At 37.5% G+C, this 16,090-nt stretch overlaps 2 protein-coding genes across 3 annotated transcripts in view; one reads left to right on the top strand and one right to left on the bottom strand.

Moving 5' to 3' along the window:
- Positions 1-8,842, top strand: part of phrf1 (PHD and ring finger domains 1) — a 34,820-nt gene extending 25,978 nt beyond the window's left edge. The window contains exons 14-18 of the mRNA XM_039663120.2: positions 1,106-4,342; positions 5,135-5,211; positions 6,725-6,838; positions 6,930-7,058; positions 7,436-8,842. Of these exons, the coding sequence (XP_039519054.2) occupies positions 1,106-4,342; positions 5,135-5,211; positions 6,725-6,838; positions 6,930-7,058; positions 7,436-7,594 (3,716 nt within the window). The 3' untranslated portion in view covers positions 7,595-8,842. The remainder of the gene's footprint in view (positions 1-1,105; positions 4,343-5,134; positions 5,212-6,724; positions 6,839-6,929; positions 7,059-7,435) is intronic.
- On the bottom strand, positions 8,785-15,663 carry irf7 (interferon regulatory factor 7). 2 transcript variants are annotated; one of them, XM_039663123.2, is made up of 9 exons: positions 15,514-15,663; positions 13,846-14,002; positions 13,447-13,615; positions 13,272-13,369; positions 12,430-12,478; positions 12,093-12,227; positions 11,369-11,758; positions 9,765-9,880; positions 8,785-9,679 (listed from the first exon to the last, which is right to left on the bottom strand). In XM_039663123.2, exons 1-9 carry the CDS (start codon positions 15,519-15,521, stop codon positions 9,533-9,535), a joined length of 1,269 nt encoding a protein of 422 aa, XP_039519057.2. In that variant the 5' UTR covers positions 15,522-15,663; the 3' UTR covers positions 8,785-9,532. The 2 variants fall into 2 exon arrangements, with proteins under 2 accessions (XP_039519057.2, XP_039519056.2); XM_039663122.2 differs by having other exon boundaries at positions 13,846-14,005; positions 15,514-15,662.
- Positions 15,664-16,090: the final 427 nt, after the last annotated feature.

Here is a 16,090-nt window from a genome sequence, read left to right as displayed (position 1 = left end):
GTGCATGCTCTTTGAGGTGAACAGATTGAGGACCCCCTTCACCTCCAGTGTATGACTGACAGACAACAATGGTTTGACCAAAAAATGTCAAAATTGAAAATTCGGTGGAAACAGAGACACCTACATCTTGGATCCCCTTGAGGTAAGATAAAACATATCAAAAATTAATTTCAAAGTGAACTATGCCTTTAATATGGCAACGGTGTGTTCTTAAAGCAGCGGTCTGTTATTAATAAATAACAGACCTCATTCTACATTAGAATTAAATCAAGCCATGTAATAAAAACAAATAATTACAGAGTAAACAGAGCGAACAAGAGAGCACCTGACTGCAGACGTCAATAATGCAGCGTAATGTAATAATCTCCCAATCAAACTCCACTACCCAAAAGTTATAAACTGCCTCCGGAACCCAGTTAAGGTACAAACATCTATTCAACAAAAATAGTGTTGCAGTTAAGTGTTTTTTTTTTTTTTTTTTTGCTCAGCTCTCTGTTGCTGTGTGGAGCAGCCTGTGTCAGTCACCTCTTCCTGAACGTCACTCACTCACTAGGGGTGGGAATTGGCAAAAATGTGACGATTCGATACTATCGCGATATTTGGGCCACGATTCAATATTATTGCGATTCTCAATATACAGTATTGCGATACAAGCAAGTATTGCGATTCGATTCTGCAATATATTGCGAATCATGTTCCCCATATTATTCAAAGACATAACAAAAAAATTAGCAAAATAAGACTGTTCAACTCACTTTAATAAAATTTCACATTTAATTCTGTAAACATTATCTTCTACACATTAACTGAAGTGCAAAAACTTAAACTTGTTCTTGAACATTCAGGACACAGGACAGGACGTAATTATTCTCTGAATAGGAGACCTCTCACATGAATGTTGAGCTCCAGGCTTGCTACGATAGTCGGTGTTACCATATATATATATATACAGTATATATATATATATATATATATATATACAAACATAAGCCAGGCATTTTTGTTACTTCCTAAACGCACCTGTATAGATCGTTCAGTAATAATTGAGTTGATGTTGCATGACTGCCATCCGTTCAAAAGTCAAATGTTTGTTTGTTCCTTGCAGTGTCCTTGTCCTTGCCAATGAACACTATCCCTGGAGAATCAGGCTCAGGGGAACCAGGAAACACACCAAACACAGAAACAAGTCTCATCCACCCCTCTGAACAGGCTGGTCCTTCCTCCAGCCCATTGAGGAGGCCTCCACTAGTACACAATTCTCATGGGTCCTGTTCCACTCCACAGATTCCCACATCTCCACCCATACACTCTCCGCATCTTCCTCACCCTCACCCATTTCCCTTGGGTCATCCTAATCTGCATCCATGTGCACTTCACAGGCCTATCAGCTTAAATACACCAAGACCTGGAAATGGCCACTTGAGCACTAATGGGATTAGAGGTCAACCCCTTTCAAGGGTGTCAAATAGCTCTTCTGACTCTCCCCATCAAGACCAGGAGGGACCTGCCCGACAGCCGCCTGTCAGAAAGCCCCCTCCAAAGCCTGTATGGGTGGATGTTTCTGTATTGCCAAGGATACCAAAAATTAAAAGGGACAGTACCCCCAGTGCAAATAGTAGCAGTGACAGCAGTAGCAGCACTTTGCCTGGGTCTTCAGTGACCAGCTTAGCTGGCAATACAGGTAGGGAACGTACCGTTGATCAGCAAGGAATGGGTACAAGTCAGCAAAACAGGACAGTGGATGCTCCGAGTCAAAGATCAGACAGAACTGGTGCTGCTTCTTCATTTTCTAGCTCTTTCACCTCCAGTACATCATCTTTCAGTGCCTCTTCAAACTCGTGCTCGTCCTCTTCTTCTGTCAGTTTCCGTATAAACTCTAGCAGAAACCCATGGCAAGCTCGGCGACTTTCTGCATCAGGAGGGACTCTGTCTGGGAATGAGGAGGAATCAACAAAGAAGAGTAATAAAAGTAAACACATGCTGTTGTCATTAAAAACAAAGGCCAAGGAGGAGAAGAGCAAAGAAGAGAAGTGTGAGGTCTATGACCCCTTTAACCCTACGGGGTCTGATTCATCTGATAATGAACCAGAAGGTGAGGGTCTTGATGTTAGCACCCAAAATACTGAGCCTCGGGTACCAGTTGGAGTCAATGAGGATGCCTGTCATCAAATCAAATCTGAGTCTGTGAATGCGGACTCTGATATGGAGAGAGACTCGGAAATGTGTGCAGAAGTTAAAACGGAGCCAGATCCTTGCAGAGACAAACCGTGCAAACAATCGCCACATCATTCAGACGCAATTCACAGTTGGGTTGCCACAGGATCTTCAGATAATGCTAGCATAGATCCTGGAAGTCGTGAAACTCCAGAAAGTCCATTTCAGAAAGCTCAAGAGCACTCCAGATCAAGCTCGTCGTGCAGTGACAAAAACGTTAAGTTGGAGGTGAAGTCTGAGCCTGAGGCTGAACCTCAACCCGTCAGGCCCCAATCAAAGTCCCTTGAAGAGTCTCTAGCAATCCAAGCATCCAAAGGAAATGGGTTGTGTAAAGAGCTACCTTCAGTCAGTGGTACCTTTAATGCTACTAACGTAAAAATGGAAAGACCTCACCAGTCCCAGTGCATGGATAGGAAGCAGTCACCATCAAAATCGCAAAGCCTTTCATCTAAAGATTCCCATAAAAAGAAACACTCAAAAGAAAAGAGGAGGTCACGCTCAAGGTCAAGGGATCGGCGGCGATCCCGTTCGAAATCAAAAGAGAGGCACAGCTCAAGATCGAAAGAGAGAAGATATCCACGGTCAAGAGACAGGAGGTGTTCCTCGAGTTCCAGCAGTAGAGAGAGGAAGACAAGTGGGAGAAGAGTGAGTCGTGAGAGGAATGACAACCGAGGGAGAGAAAGACGAAAGAAGAGATCAAAAGAAAGAAGGCGCTCTCGATCTCGTTCGTTTTGTAGATCTAGATCCAGAGAAAGGAAGAAGGCATCAAAGGATAAGGGTGAGAATAGGTTAAAGAGACAGAGGTCAAAATCAAGATCAACGTCTAGAGAGCGAAAAAGGCAAGAGGATCGATCAGAGCCCTCTCGACGCACAGAAAGGAGCTCTCATAAGTCTGCAGAGCCCATGTCCACTGAGTTACAAACGCCTGCTGTTGGTTCAGTCAGGTCTACAACAAAGGTGAAGACAGAGAGAGATGCAAGAGCACATAAACATGAGACTACTTCAGTTAAACCATCAATTAAACAAGAGACTCATTTGTTTGACATCACAACTCGTGGTCTTGGGTCATCAAGACATGTTGATCAGACTAGAAGAGTTAAAGAAAGCAAGGAAGATGTTTCGCTTGAGCTGCTTAAGTCTGAAAAAAATAAACAAGAGACTCAGTTGGTTGACATCACAACTTGTGGTCTTGGGTCATCAAGACATGGTGATCAGACTAGAAGAGTTAAAGAAAGCAAGGAAGATGTTTCGCTTGAGCTTCTTAAGTCCGAAAAAATTAAACAAGAGGAACCTTGGCCCATTGGTGCTGTCCAGGAGTTGAAAGATTTCAAAAAGGAGGAGGAACTCTGTGGAGAATTAGATGGTGTTAAAGAGATGAAACATGAAGAGATGTCTTTTAACATCTTCCTCAAGGAATCACCAAATCTTAGTGAAATGAATTTGAAAAGTGTGGATTTAGAAAAGAGGCACACTGGCTTTCAGGATGAAATTCAATTGCAAGAAATGGTTGAGCCAAAAAAGATTAAAATCAAGCAAATATGGCCTGATGAAGATGATTCACCAAGCTGCAGTGACAACCCTCTCGTCATCGGTTCGCATACACCTGACATAGACACTGAGAACTGTAAAAAGGAAATGAAATTGCAAGAAATGGTTGAGCCACCAAAAATGATAATCGAGCAAATATGGCTTGATGACGATGATTCTCCAAGCTGCAGTGATAACCCTCTTGTCATCGGTTCAGACACACCTGACATAGACCCGGCAAACTGTAAAAAGGAGCCCATTGAGTCCTATCAGTCGCCGCTTTTAGAGGAGGACATGGAGTTGTCACCTCTCCAACCACCAGACCCCCCAATAAAACAAGAACCTGTTGTGTCATCCGATGAAGATATTAGCATTGATTACTTGATTGATAACTTGGACTTCATTAAGAAAGAAATGAGTGAGAGCTCTGTGGCCGACTCAACAGAAGGTGTCGACCCCAAGTCTGCGCTTCCAGAGGCTCCAGCAGCGAATGAGCAAATTATTGAAACTGTTACAGCTGGTGCCAAGTCCAAGCCGCAGGGAAAGCGAGTCACTTGGAATTTGCAGGAACCAGAAGAACCCCAGTCTGATAAATTAAGCAGTGAGTAAAATTGTTTTATGCTCTACTTTACACATTTAAGCCCGGAACACACCAAGCCGACGGTCGGCCGTCGGGCAGTTTTTGTGCGTCGGCCAACTAAGTTTCCTCGTTGTGTTAATCGGCTGAAAATAGTCCTCGTCGGCTTTGATTCGCTGGATTCGACCTGTTGAATTGGTGTCAACCAAAACCAAGCCGTCGGGTAAAGAGAGAACTCTGATTGGCTGTTCAGCTTAGTGAAAGAGTCAATGCAAGAGAATAAAAGCCAAACAGCAAGCAAAGAAGTCAAAACGGTAAAGATAGAAGGCTGTTCTTATGTTATGCCATCTTACCTGAGTGTTCATTGGCGAATATTTCAATATTAACATGAGCAGAGTGGAATAAAGAAAGCGTTTAGCAGGACTGATATTCAAAACGGTTAGCACGCGCTGCTTTGTTTACAGTGTAAACAATCTGCATCTGCAGCCGGCAGCGTCGGTTTTCCTTTCTGAATGACGAATATAGACTAATTTATCTGCAGAAATAGACAGTTGTCTCATTACACACAGGCGCAGAACGCACATTCTAGCTGACAGTTGCCTGTAGTTCTCTCGGTGTGTTCAAGTGCAGCTTTTTACCTCGACGAGAGGCGACAACACAGTCGGCTTTCATCAGCGCTAGTTTGTCGGGGTCGGCTTGGTGTGTTCTGGGCTTTAGTCACATCAGGCTTGATCTGAAGCATTCAGGCTACATAAAACTAAAATATTTTGAAAATTTAGTAAAATTGTTTTGAATGTTGTCCCATGGCTTATTTAGAACTTGCACTCTTCAAACTTAAGCTCAAGCAAGAAGGGTCGCGAAGGTCTGCTTCATCCCAACAAACCTCCGGTCAGGTACAAACTCATCTTATACTTTATTTCTTCCAGTGTTTTAAAGGGATAGATTCCAAATAAAACTAAAATTGTCATAATTTACTCACCCTTGTTGTTTTACACTTATGACTTTAGTCTTTGGAAGACAAAACAGACATTTTTTACAATACTTTCTTTTGGGTTCCCACATACTATCATGCTTGTTTGGAGTGATGAAATGTTTTACTTATCCTATAAGTAAGAAAATAATTGTAGATATAGTCTGAATACTATTAGTGTGTTTTGAAGGCCTCATGGTCAAACACAAGTCAAAGGCGAAAGCAAAGGGATTTTAACTAAAGTTGTTTGCGGTTGGCATCTGCACTGTTGAAGGCCATGTGAACCAAAAGAGCAGCTTCAATGTTCTCTTGATAAAAAATAATTGGCAAAAACACTGAATAATTATTTTGTGGGACAATTAAAGTATTATTTGACTGGTTGGGAGTCAGCCACCCACCCTTCCTTATAGCCCAGGAATGAAGTAACTGTGGCGAAAGTGTTAGGGAGATTCCAGCAATAGAAAAGGGAGGAGAGCACCTGCAAATGAGGTCATTGGTTAAAGCTAAACAAGTGTGAGTTGGTCAGATGTCCTGCAGGTGTTTCTGCTTTCCCCAATAAAATCTTATTTTGACTTCTGGAACTCTTGAGTGTTACTTTTTCAAGATTGAGAAGATTTTTCTCCATGACAGGAGCAGCTCTAGAAAACACAGAATTTTATTGACGAAACTTTTTAAGTAATAAGAGCTCTTAGAACAAGTTTTTTGTGTATACTAGTGCATGTTATAATTATTGTGCCTCATATGTAGTTGCTCTAAGAAACCAGAGGGTGTCATCATATCACCGCTCAAATTGTTTGCTCATGATGCAATTCCTACTTACCCATGTGACAGAAACTGAAATCAGCTTTATAAGGCTTCACTTCAGAAGAAATGAAAGTTAGCATTACACTTGAAAATTGTGCATTCCTTCTTTCACAAGGAGTGTCCCTGAATACTGTCCCTGAAAAAAAAAGTTTATCAAGTTTTGCATTTCTCAGCTACATAATTATAATTAAAATATGAAGAGTTCAGATGCAAAAGCCTCTAAATGCCATTTGAAATTTTCTTCTTTAATGATTTTTATCAAACTTGTATATTTAAGTTCAGTAATGTCACTTAAATAACAAAAATTTAAGTGAAATTACTGAACTTAAATATACAAGTTTGATAAAAATCATCATTAAAGAAGAAAATTTCAAATGGCATTTAGAGGCTTTTGCATCTGAACTCTTCATATGTATTTAAAAAATGTTTTTCCAAGTTTGTGCTTTTGATTAAATGATTGCTTCACGTTCCCTTAAGCGAAGGGAAAGCCCGGAAGATCACAGGAAGTCAAGCCCTTATAAATCATTGAAACTTGGTTAATGGGAATTTTCATTGTGGGCAGTTTCAAGCTTGAGTGATATTATGGGTACTTCAGCACTACAATAATCCCATGAATCTGTTTCATATTAAAGAATAAAGCTTCATCTAAGGCTGATATAAAAGCAACAGTCTCCAGCCTTCCTCCCCAAGAGGAATCCAGCAAACCAAAATCCCACAAAGAAGGGGACGCCGATCCGAAAGAGAAGGTCAATAAAGCACAATTTCATCACATCGGTGACTCATTTAATTTGATTGCCTTGCCTCATGAGTTTTTATTCATTGTTTGTCTTTCTGTAGTACATGAAGAAACTTCATATGCAAGAGCGAGCAATAGAGGAGGTCAAGCTTGCAATAAAGCCCTTCTATCAGAAGAGAGACATCACGAAGGAAGAGTACAAAGAGATTTTGCGTAAAGCCGTTCAGAAGGTAACTTGCGTGACGTCAGATGTTTTCTTTTCATATTTACTTCCTTTTACCCCCCCCAAGTAAATCCAAGCACATTAGCATATGCAAATACTATTCTATTTTGATGCCCTTCTCTTCAGTGGGCAATTTCTTACATTTATTCATTTAGCTGATGCTTTTATCCAAAGCGACTTACAATTGCTATATATGTCAGAGGTCGCACATTGGTGTCTCACAGTGGATTCGAACCCAGGCCTCTCACACCAAAGGCATGTGTCTTATCCACTGCGCCATCACCACCCCTTGATTTCTTTTTAATTTCTTGAATTAATTATGAAATAATTATGTTATTACATGACAATTATTCCATTAATGTCTTGTTTTCCTTCATTAACAAGGTGTGTCATAGCAAGAGTGGTGAGATCAACCCGGTGAAAGTGGTTAACTTGGTCAAAGCTTACGTGGAGAAGTATAAACATGCAAGAAAACACAGGAAAGAGGAAACTGGGGGAAACTCACAGGCAGACGTCCCGCAAGACTTCCAAACTTCAGTGTGAAGTCAATGGTAAAACGGCTATGTCCTTTTCAGACAGTACCATTAGCAATCATCTGTGGATTTTTTTTTTTTTTTTTAATCTGTGCATTTCTACAGTGACGTAGGAAACTCTTAAGGGCTCAACGTCTTTGTCAGTAATCAAATGAACCTTTTTGAATGTTTGTTTGTTTTCTTTTGAATGTAAAAATCATTTGAAAGTCTCTGGGTGCGTCTGAAGACAAGATATGTTAAATCTTTACGTTGCCATTGTTTAAAACGAGTATTCAAGAGGGTGTTGTGTTTCTTTGCTATTTTAAGCTTATCCAACAGGAAGTTTAAGTCATTAGTCAGGGTCTTGCATCATCAGACTATACATATACACACACACACACAATACTTGGTGAACATCAAAGATCCATCATAAATAAGATTCCATCATTGAAGAGCGAATTCATTTTTTTTTTTTTTTTGGTACGTCACATATATGCCGTAAATACTTAAGATCCTCTGGGACATTCTGTGATCTCTCCAAAAACTTACAAAGAGCATTTATTTGAGTTAAAATATTGTTATCTAGTCTTTATGAGACTATGAAATCTATTTGGTTGACACATTTCTTTAAAATCTTTTAGTTTACTACTACGAGTAAAACAGGAACACTGGAAGTAGACCTCACCCTCATCGAATAGTTTTTTTGAAAATGTAAAACGATATGGTTCATGACACACGTGAATGGCTATGATAGATATTTTCTGTTCAGGTGAAAAGTGGCTGTTTAGCAGATTTCCTGATAAATCCTGCCAGATGATGTGTTTGTCAATTGTTTTTTTTTTTCTAATTGCTGTTGTTTTTTGTTCTGTCAGTGAATGACAGCTTTTACAAATGACTTTCAGCCTAGAAAATAACCATTTCTTTATGCATTACTAAAGGTTCAGTGAAAAGATTTGACAGAAAAGTTAATTGTAAATGATGGCTGTAGAGTGTAATTCAAAATGTTGGGATTTTCTAAACCCTTTTCATTAATTATGTCATTTTAATTGCTTGAGAAATGTTGAATTGATCTCATGTAACTTCAGTTGTATCTCACAGTGAGGCGTGCAGAAATGTTGCAAACCGCCGGTCTTTTCCTGTCAGAGAGGATTCTGTTCTCGGTGAACCAAGTGAACTTTATCATGTGAATCCAAGCAGTCACAGAATACATGATTCGTGATCCACTGTTTGTGTAAATATTTTTATTAGATTCTTTATTTAATAAAAGAAAAAATCTTTAGCATGCTTCCTGCTTTTTTTTTTTTTTACAGTCATAAAATGTGCTGATATTTAAGGATTCATGCACACTGAAGTCTCATATTCCAGAAATAATGTTAAGTTAGACGTTTTCTATTTGTGAAATGTGTTGTGTTGCAGGTGAATTTTAAATTGAGTACATCTTATTCACTATCTTAAATCTAAATACAATAAATAAAACAAAATATCACTTTATATATATACACGCATATTTATTACATTTTATATGTATGATATTTTTACATGTTCATTAGCCTCAGCTGTTTAGATATTGGTATCAGCATTATCTAATAAACTAACACCCATAACAATCAACCACTGCTTTTTAAAACGACTCCATTAAATGTCAAACTTTCTAAACATCACAGTCATAAACAAAGCAATGAACATGAAGCGAATTAAGCCCTTTGGGCAAAGCGTGAAAGATTCTTCACTAGAAGACAAGATATTAAAACGAGGCTGTATCCCTCATTAGAAAATGTTAACAAGGAGAGGTTTCTGAACATTTGAACAATAGTTTCATTGAGATTATAATTAAATACCCTCAGAATACCCCATGGAAACTACCTCTGAAGAGTTCTTTCGGTTTGCCTTGTGCTAGAAGTATAACAGTAGCAGAGAGAATTTATGAATTTAAGGACGGCTGAGTAATTTAATGGTGAAAACAGAAACTTTAGTCCATTGAAGGCAGACCCAAAGAATTAATAAGGTCATAAAGGCTGTTGTGGGAGATCTGCAAGCTGACGTTATCGTTTCGAAGAGAGGACGCTCCATCCATCTGAGCTCTTTCGTGAAGTTCACGGCATATCAGAGGCACAACCTGTGGAGATGGAAAAAAAGGATATGGTATAACACTTGAAATGCACACAAAAAGAGCTAATGTGTTTCTGTTTTGAGATATTTACTTTGACTGTGATGAGTTTTTTCTCCAGTGGTTTTCCGTCCGGGAGCTTCTCCCCAAAGCACAGGTAGATGGTATAATCCGGAGACCCCCGTCTGTTCTCTCTAAAATCCATCAGGTCTGAAAAATAATCGTGATGATCCAATCAGAAGGGAAAAACACACCGCTTGTAATACAGGTTGTTCTGGTCTATTTTCAGGCAGCATCACTGTCAGTGACAATAGAAACTTAAAAACAAAGGTAAAACACTAACAATGGAAGTCAATGGGGCAAGTGTCCAGGAGGGTTTAAAAGCATGAATGTGAAGTTTGGTTTTGGGATCTGTCAATAGTAATGCAAGAATGTGTAATATTATAATCGTAGGTTAAAATTGTGTTAAAGTAGCATACTTTAAAATATAATCCGCTGTGCTGTACACTCGCCCCACAGACTTCCATAATACGGTACAAATTAGGACTTGATTATTTATACATATATTTTTCAACATTTGGTCAGTGAATTTTTTTGTTTTATTTAAAATTAATTGTCAATAATTATTAAATTTAATAACATTTAGGCTATAAGTCCCAAAATGAGTAAAGGCCCATTTACCCCAAGGATGATAACTGTAGATATATAACGATAAAGATGTAGTTCTAAAAGCCTGTCACACGGTAGTTTGGGATCAAATACTGATTTGTAGTTCTTGATAAACTCATATTTGCCAAAAAATTTAAGAAGAAATTCTAAAAACAATTCTATGGAAGCTTGTTTCCGCCACAGAATGAAAAAAAGGTAATTGCAACTTTTTATCTCACAATTGAGATGTAAAGTCAAAATTGCGAGATATAAAGTCAGAATTGCGTGATATAAAGTCGCAATTGCGAGATGTAAAGTCAGAATTGCGAGATATAAACTCAGAATTGCGTGATATAAAGTCGCAATTGCGTGTTATAAAGTCAGAATTACAAGATATAAAGTAAGAATTCTAGATATAAAGTCGCAATTGCGTGTTATCTGTTATAAAGTCAGAATTGTGAGATATAAAGTCGCAATTGCGTGTTATAAAGTCAGAAATGCACGATATAAAGTCAGAATTGTGAGATTTAAACTATTCTGAGGGGGGAAAAGTGAGTCTTTTTCCCCCCTTATAATTAGCCTGATAAGTCGCAATTGCAAGTTTATATCTCACAATTCTGACTTTATAAAACGCATTTGCAACTTTTATGTCTCGCAATTGTGACTATTTCTCACAATTTTGACATCATATCTCGCAATTCTGACTTTATATCTCGCAATTGTGAGATAAAAAGTCGCAATTATTTTATTTTTATTTTTTATTCAGTGGCGGAAACAAGCTTCCATACAATTCTGTAATTTATGAGAAGAAGAAAAAATGGAATTTGATTTCTTCCTGCCATGCTGTAATAAGGGCCCTATGATGACGTCACTTCCTGTATGCCACATTGTTAAGGAATATTTCATTGGAACAGTCATGGTAATCGGGTTGCAAATGGTGGACCCTGCTTTATACCATGTTTTTGGTCATTTTAAAGTAGTTGGATATTAATTCAACATATTCTAGAGATTATTCAGTGTGCAATATGTATCTTTTCTCATCGTTTATACCTTTTACGAACTTATCAAAACTGAGCAGAAGCTCCCTGGTGTTCTGATGCAGTTTTCGGGGCTCTGGGTTGTGGATCTCGGAGGGGTCACTGGTGCTGACAAAGACTTTGCACTTGTCCTGCCGGAAGCCGTAGATGCCGGACTGGTTGACCTCCAGCTGCAGGCCTCTCTGAATGCTGTCGAAGATGCGTTTAGTGAAGTGAATCTGCATGTGGTCGACCAGGCCCTCGGTGGTCGGGAAGCGTATCGGCGTTCCGCTCAGCTCAGATGGGTCACACTGGTAGTGAAACTGAACGAGTGGCGAAGACAGGCGAGTTTTCAAAACTTCTATTCTCCTGTAGTTGATCGTGATCTCCAGGTCCCAGAGATTAGGAGGGTTGCATTGATGGACTAGAAGTAACATTGTACAACACAATTTAGAGAAACACTACTATATGTACAATGTTTTAGATATGAACAGTCAATGGTTCAAATAAAGCTAACGCAGTCTCATGACAATTCATTACTATTCCTTTTGGCAAATTTGTGACAAGTTCAGAAGAATTTGTAATTTCATTCATAAGTTTTTGCCCCACTTACAGTTAGGTTTGGGGTGTTTGTTTTTCTCTTAAAATTGTTTTTGTACTAATGAACCAAATTCAAATGAAATATTAAAATTCTGTAAAACAGTTATGATTTCTCATGGACTTGGGTTGAATAAAACTGCGACAGCTGGTTGTGTTACCATTAGTGTCGGATTGCAGGACCGGGGCAGGGGTGTTGTTCTGCATGCATGGATGATCTGAGTAGTTCGTCTCAAAGTTGCTCCTCGAGGGAGTCAGTATGTGTTGTTGGGAACAGGTGTCCCATGGTTGGGGTTCTGTGGATAGAAAGGGTATTTTGTGAATATGCCAAAGTAAGAGCCTCATCTACATCACTTCCTCTGACCATACCCCCCCCCCCCCCCCCCCCGCCCAGACACCATAAAGTGTCATATGGTACATGTGGATTCAACAAGTACCAGACGTGGGCCGGATCGGGGCCGAAGATGATTAGATAAATGTATATAGTAAATGTTTTACCTGCATGTTGATTAAGATGCATTTCCTCCACTTGGCTGAGCAATTCCTGCTGTATCAGACATAATAGAATATATATATTTATTATATATTTTTAAAATATATTTCAATCATTTTGTAAACTACTGGTCAATGTGTAATAATTATGACCCCCCAACCCCGCAAAATCCCCCCCACCCCACCCCCCCATATCAGCATCAATACTCCAGTCTTCAGTGTAACATGATGCTTACGAAATCTTTCTAATATGCTGCTCAATCATTTACAATTACTAATGGGGCTGAATTATTAATAATGTTTCTAATTGTTGAAAATATTTTTGTGGAAACTGCTATGTATTTTTTTCAGAATTCTTTAATTAATAGAAAGTTCAATTATTTGAGAGCAAAATCTTTTGCAACATTATAAAGCTCTTGATCAATTCAATGTATCCTTATTGAATAAAAGTACCTCTCTAAAAAAATTATTGAATTTTCTCAAACATATTAAGCAGCAAAAACTGACAACAAATCAACATAGAATGATTTCCGAAGGACAATGTAAAATTGAAGACTGGATTAAATTCAGCTTTGATCACATAAATAAATTACATTTTACAATATTTTAAAGTTTTCTCCTTTTTATTTGTAATAATATTTAACTGTTTTTCTGAATTTTTGATCAAATAATTGCAGCCTTGGTGAGCCGAATTATTCCAAATTATCACAATTATTCCAAACTTTTGGCCAGTAGTGTATAATTTATAATTCATGTAATATTTAAAAATATTTCATATTTAAAAAAAAATAATGAATTCAATTTATTGTGTACATATTATTATGTCTACTACCAGTGATAAATCTTACCTCCATCTCTTCAGACATGTAATCAGATGCACTGTAGATGTCAGCAATGAATGGTAGCTGAAGTTGAACCGGCTCGGGCCTAGGTATCTCCTGGCAATCTGAAGAACAATGTCAACAGAGCTTTACAATCAACTCATTTCCCCATGACAAATGCAGATTAAGCAATTAAACTCACTTTGAGGACGGATAATGCGATAGACTTTGTGTTGGTCCTCCGCATCTTTGGAGTGATCCTCTAACATCGCAAAGTTTTTTAGACTATGAAGCGCACAACGGAAATTTGTCTTCCACTTCGCTTTGTCGTAAGGGTTCTCGTTGATCTTCCCGCTGACCACAGCCCACTCCTGAACGGACCAAAAATACAACACCTTATAGTTATAGTTATTGTATAAAAAGTTATTGTAATTACAATCCAGATGATGTATCACATGAGTTTAATAACTTTTAGGGTGAATTCCACTTAATGGGTATGAAACCCCGCCCCCTTTTAAAGCCACGCCCCCTTTGGAGATCTTCAGACTGCATATGCCTCGTTCATGCAGAAGTGAAATGTGAGATGAAAGAAGGAAGTTACCTTAAATATTTTAACATCCTCGTCCCCAAGGTCTTTTCTAGAGTTGTGTTTCCAAGGGATTCGAAATGTATCGTTGCCTATCATGCGCAATCCCTCATACTTCCCACTTTCCACCTGCTGTATAAGCCACGGGCCGAACTGAGGTTTGCCCATCGTGCTGCTTAAAAGAAATCAATGAGAGATCAAAAAAAGTGATGTCATTGTATGTCAGACAGCTAATGTTGACATTGATAAGCATTTTTTTATAAATTAATAAATATTCAAATCACTTATATACAATATGTATGCAACACTGCGGTGGTTATTATATTCTGTAATAAATGAAATATAAGGATTTTGGTTGAACTTTAACAATATTAACAACTATATTTTGATCTAATTTAAATTTCTATTTAATTCAAACTAAAATTTTAAAATAAAACATCCAAAATAATAGCCAAAAATAGTTATTTCTTTTTTAGAATTTCATATTACCTTTCACTTTTTAAACGGCATGCAAATTTGTGCACATAGGCCTAAAATAAGACCTATAATTTGACTATGCAAATATTCACTAGGGCTGTGAAACGATTAATCGCATCCAAAATAAAAGTTTGTGTTTACAAAATATATGTGTGTATAATTATTTTGCATATATAAATACACACATGTGCATGTATATATTTAAGAAAGATGTGGTATTATCAAATATTTATATTAATGTATAATATACATTTTGTATAAATATATATATATATATATATATATATATATATATATATATAAGCTTATATAATAAGCTTATAATATATAAGTACCTACATGCAAATATTTCTTAAATATATATACATGCATGTGTGTGTATTTATATATACAAAATAATTATACACACTACACACACATATTGTGTACATATATTATGTACACAGTTTACTTTGGGTGCGATTAATCGCGATTAATCGTTTTACAGCCCTAATTTTCACTTTTTTCAGGATTTGTTGATGAATGAAAAGTTTGAAAGAACAGCATTTGTTCAAAATAGAACTCTTTTCTAACAATAAAAACTTTTTGTATCAATTTAACACATCTTTGCTGAATAAAACACTAAAAAAAGCTTTCACACACACACATAAAAAAAAAAAAATTAAAAAAACTACCGACCCCAAACTTTTGTGAATATAACATGAATAGGCCTATTGTTAGTGATATTTCTATTGCATCACACAGAAATAAATTATATTTGAAAGTAGGCCTATACTAAAATTGAAAATGTTTATGTATTTTTTATTTAAAAATGGAGGTTCGATGATACTTAAATAGTTTATTTACTTATATTTCATATTTATAGTTTTATTTATGCAATTTAATTCCATTATCTGTTGTCCAATCAGCTGTACCCACTTCATGACTGCAGCCCAAACCGAGGCTAGAGACCATGGAGCAACATTCCTGTCCAAAAGTTTAGTCCTAATCCTAACCCTTACCAATAACTTATCATCTAAAATCAGAGGGAAATGACGGATGACAGGAGCGTGTTGTATTTGGCGTTCACTGACGTAGGCTACACATGCGTCAAATGCGAGTTGTTTTGTTTTGTTATTACAGCGACTCTTTAACGGAACGCGTATTGGGTCGTGCTCGTGCACTAGGTTTTGAGCCTTAATAATAATGATAATTCCATCATCTTACCTCTGCATCGCTGCTATATGATTATAGGTCCTGAAGAAGGTTTTCTACCTCGTAGTTTACATCGGTTTGGTGTGTGTCGTGTGTTTTATATGTATCCATGAAGCGTCACACAGGCACACCCCCTTACAGACAGGACCAATAGTAGACAGGACAGGAGGGGTTTCAAGAGAAAGCGAGAAACTGAAAATAAAACCATAAAACTGGCAATAATTCGTCGTCTTGCATCATCATCATATCCGTTTTAAGGTGAAGGCTGATCATGACGATGACATCTATTGGCTTTACAAATAAACGAGGATGTTTGTTACACCGCCGGGTTTTCCACCACTTTCATTTATTTTAGATAAAGACTCAGGGGGTATTCAAACTTCGTTGATGGCAAGGACACAAAAATATGATGACAAGTAACTGTGATATTATAAAGACAAAGTGATGTTTAAAAATAAATTAGGCCCAACTGGCATTTATTATGCAATTGTAGTAAAAAAAATATTCAAAAATTGTCTAGATTATTACTCATTTCAACTGTAAAAATGATTATGCTTCATCTAATCAATACAATTGTGGCAACAGATTA

This window comes from Pimephales promelas, chromosome 25 (assembly GCF_988280905.1).
Source record: "Pimephales promelas chromosome 25, fPimPro1.hap1.1, whole genome shotgun sequence".
Lineage (NCBI taxonomy): Eukaryota > Metazoa > Chordata > Actinopteri > Cypriniformes > Leuciscidae > Pimephales > Pimephales promelas.
This window is presented reverse-complemented; position numbering and strand designations above follow the sequence as displayed.

Coding starts and splice junctions, on each gene's coding strand:
- irf7 (XM_039663122.2), bottom strand. Junction 13,616..13,845: donor AGGATGTTAAAATATTTAAG/GTAACTTCCTTC, acceptor TGGTCCGTTCAG/GAGTGGGCTGTGGTCAGCGG. Junction 12,479..13,271: donor ACATGTCTGAAGAGATGGAG/GTAAGATTTATC, acceptor TGTCTGATACAG/CAGGAATTGCTCAGCCAAGT.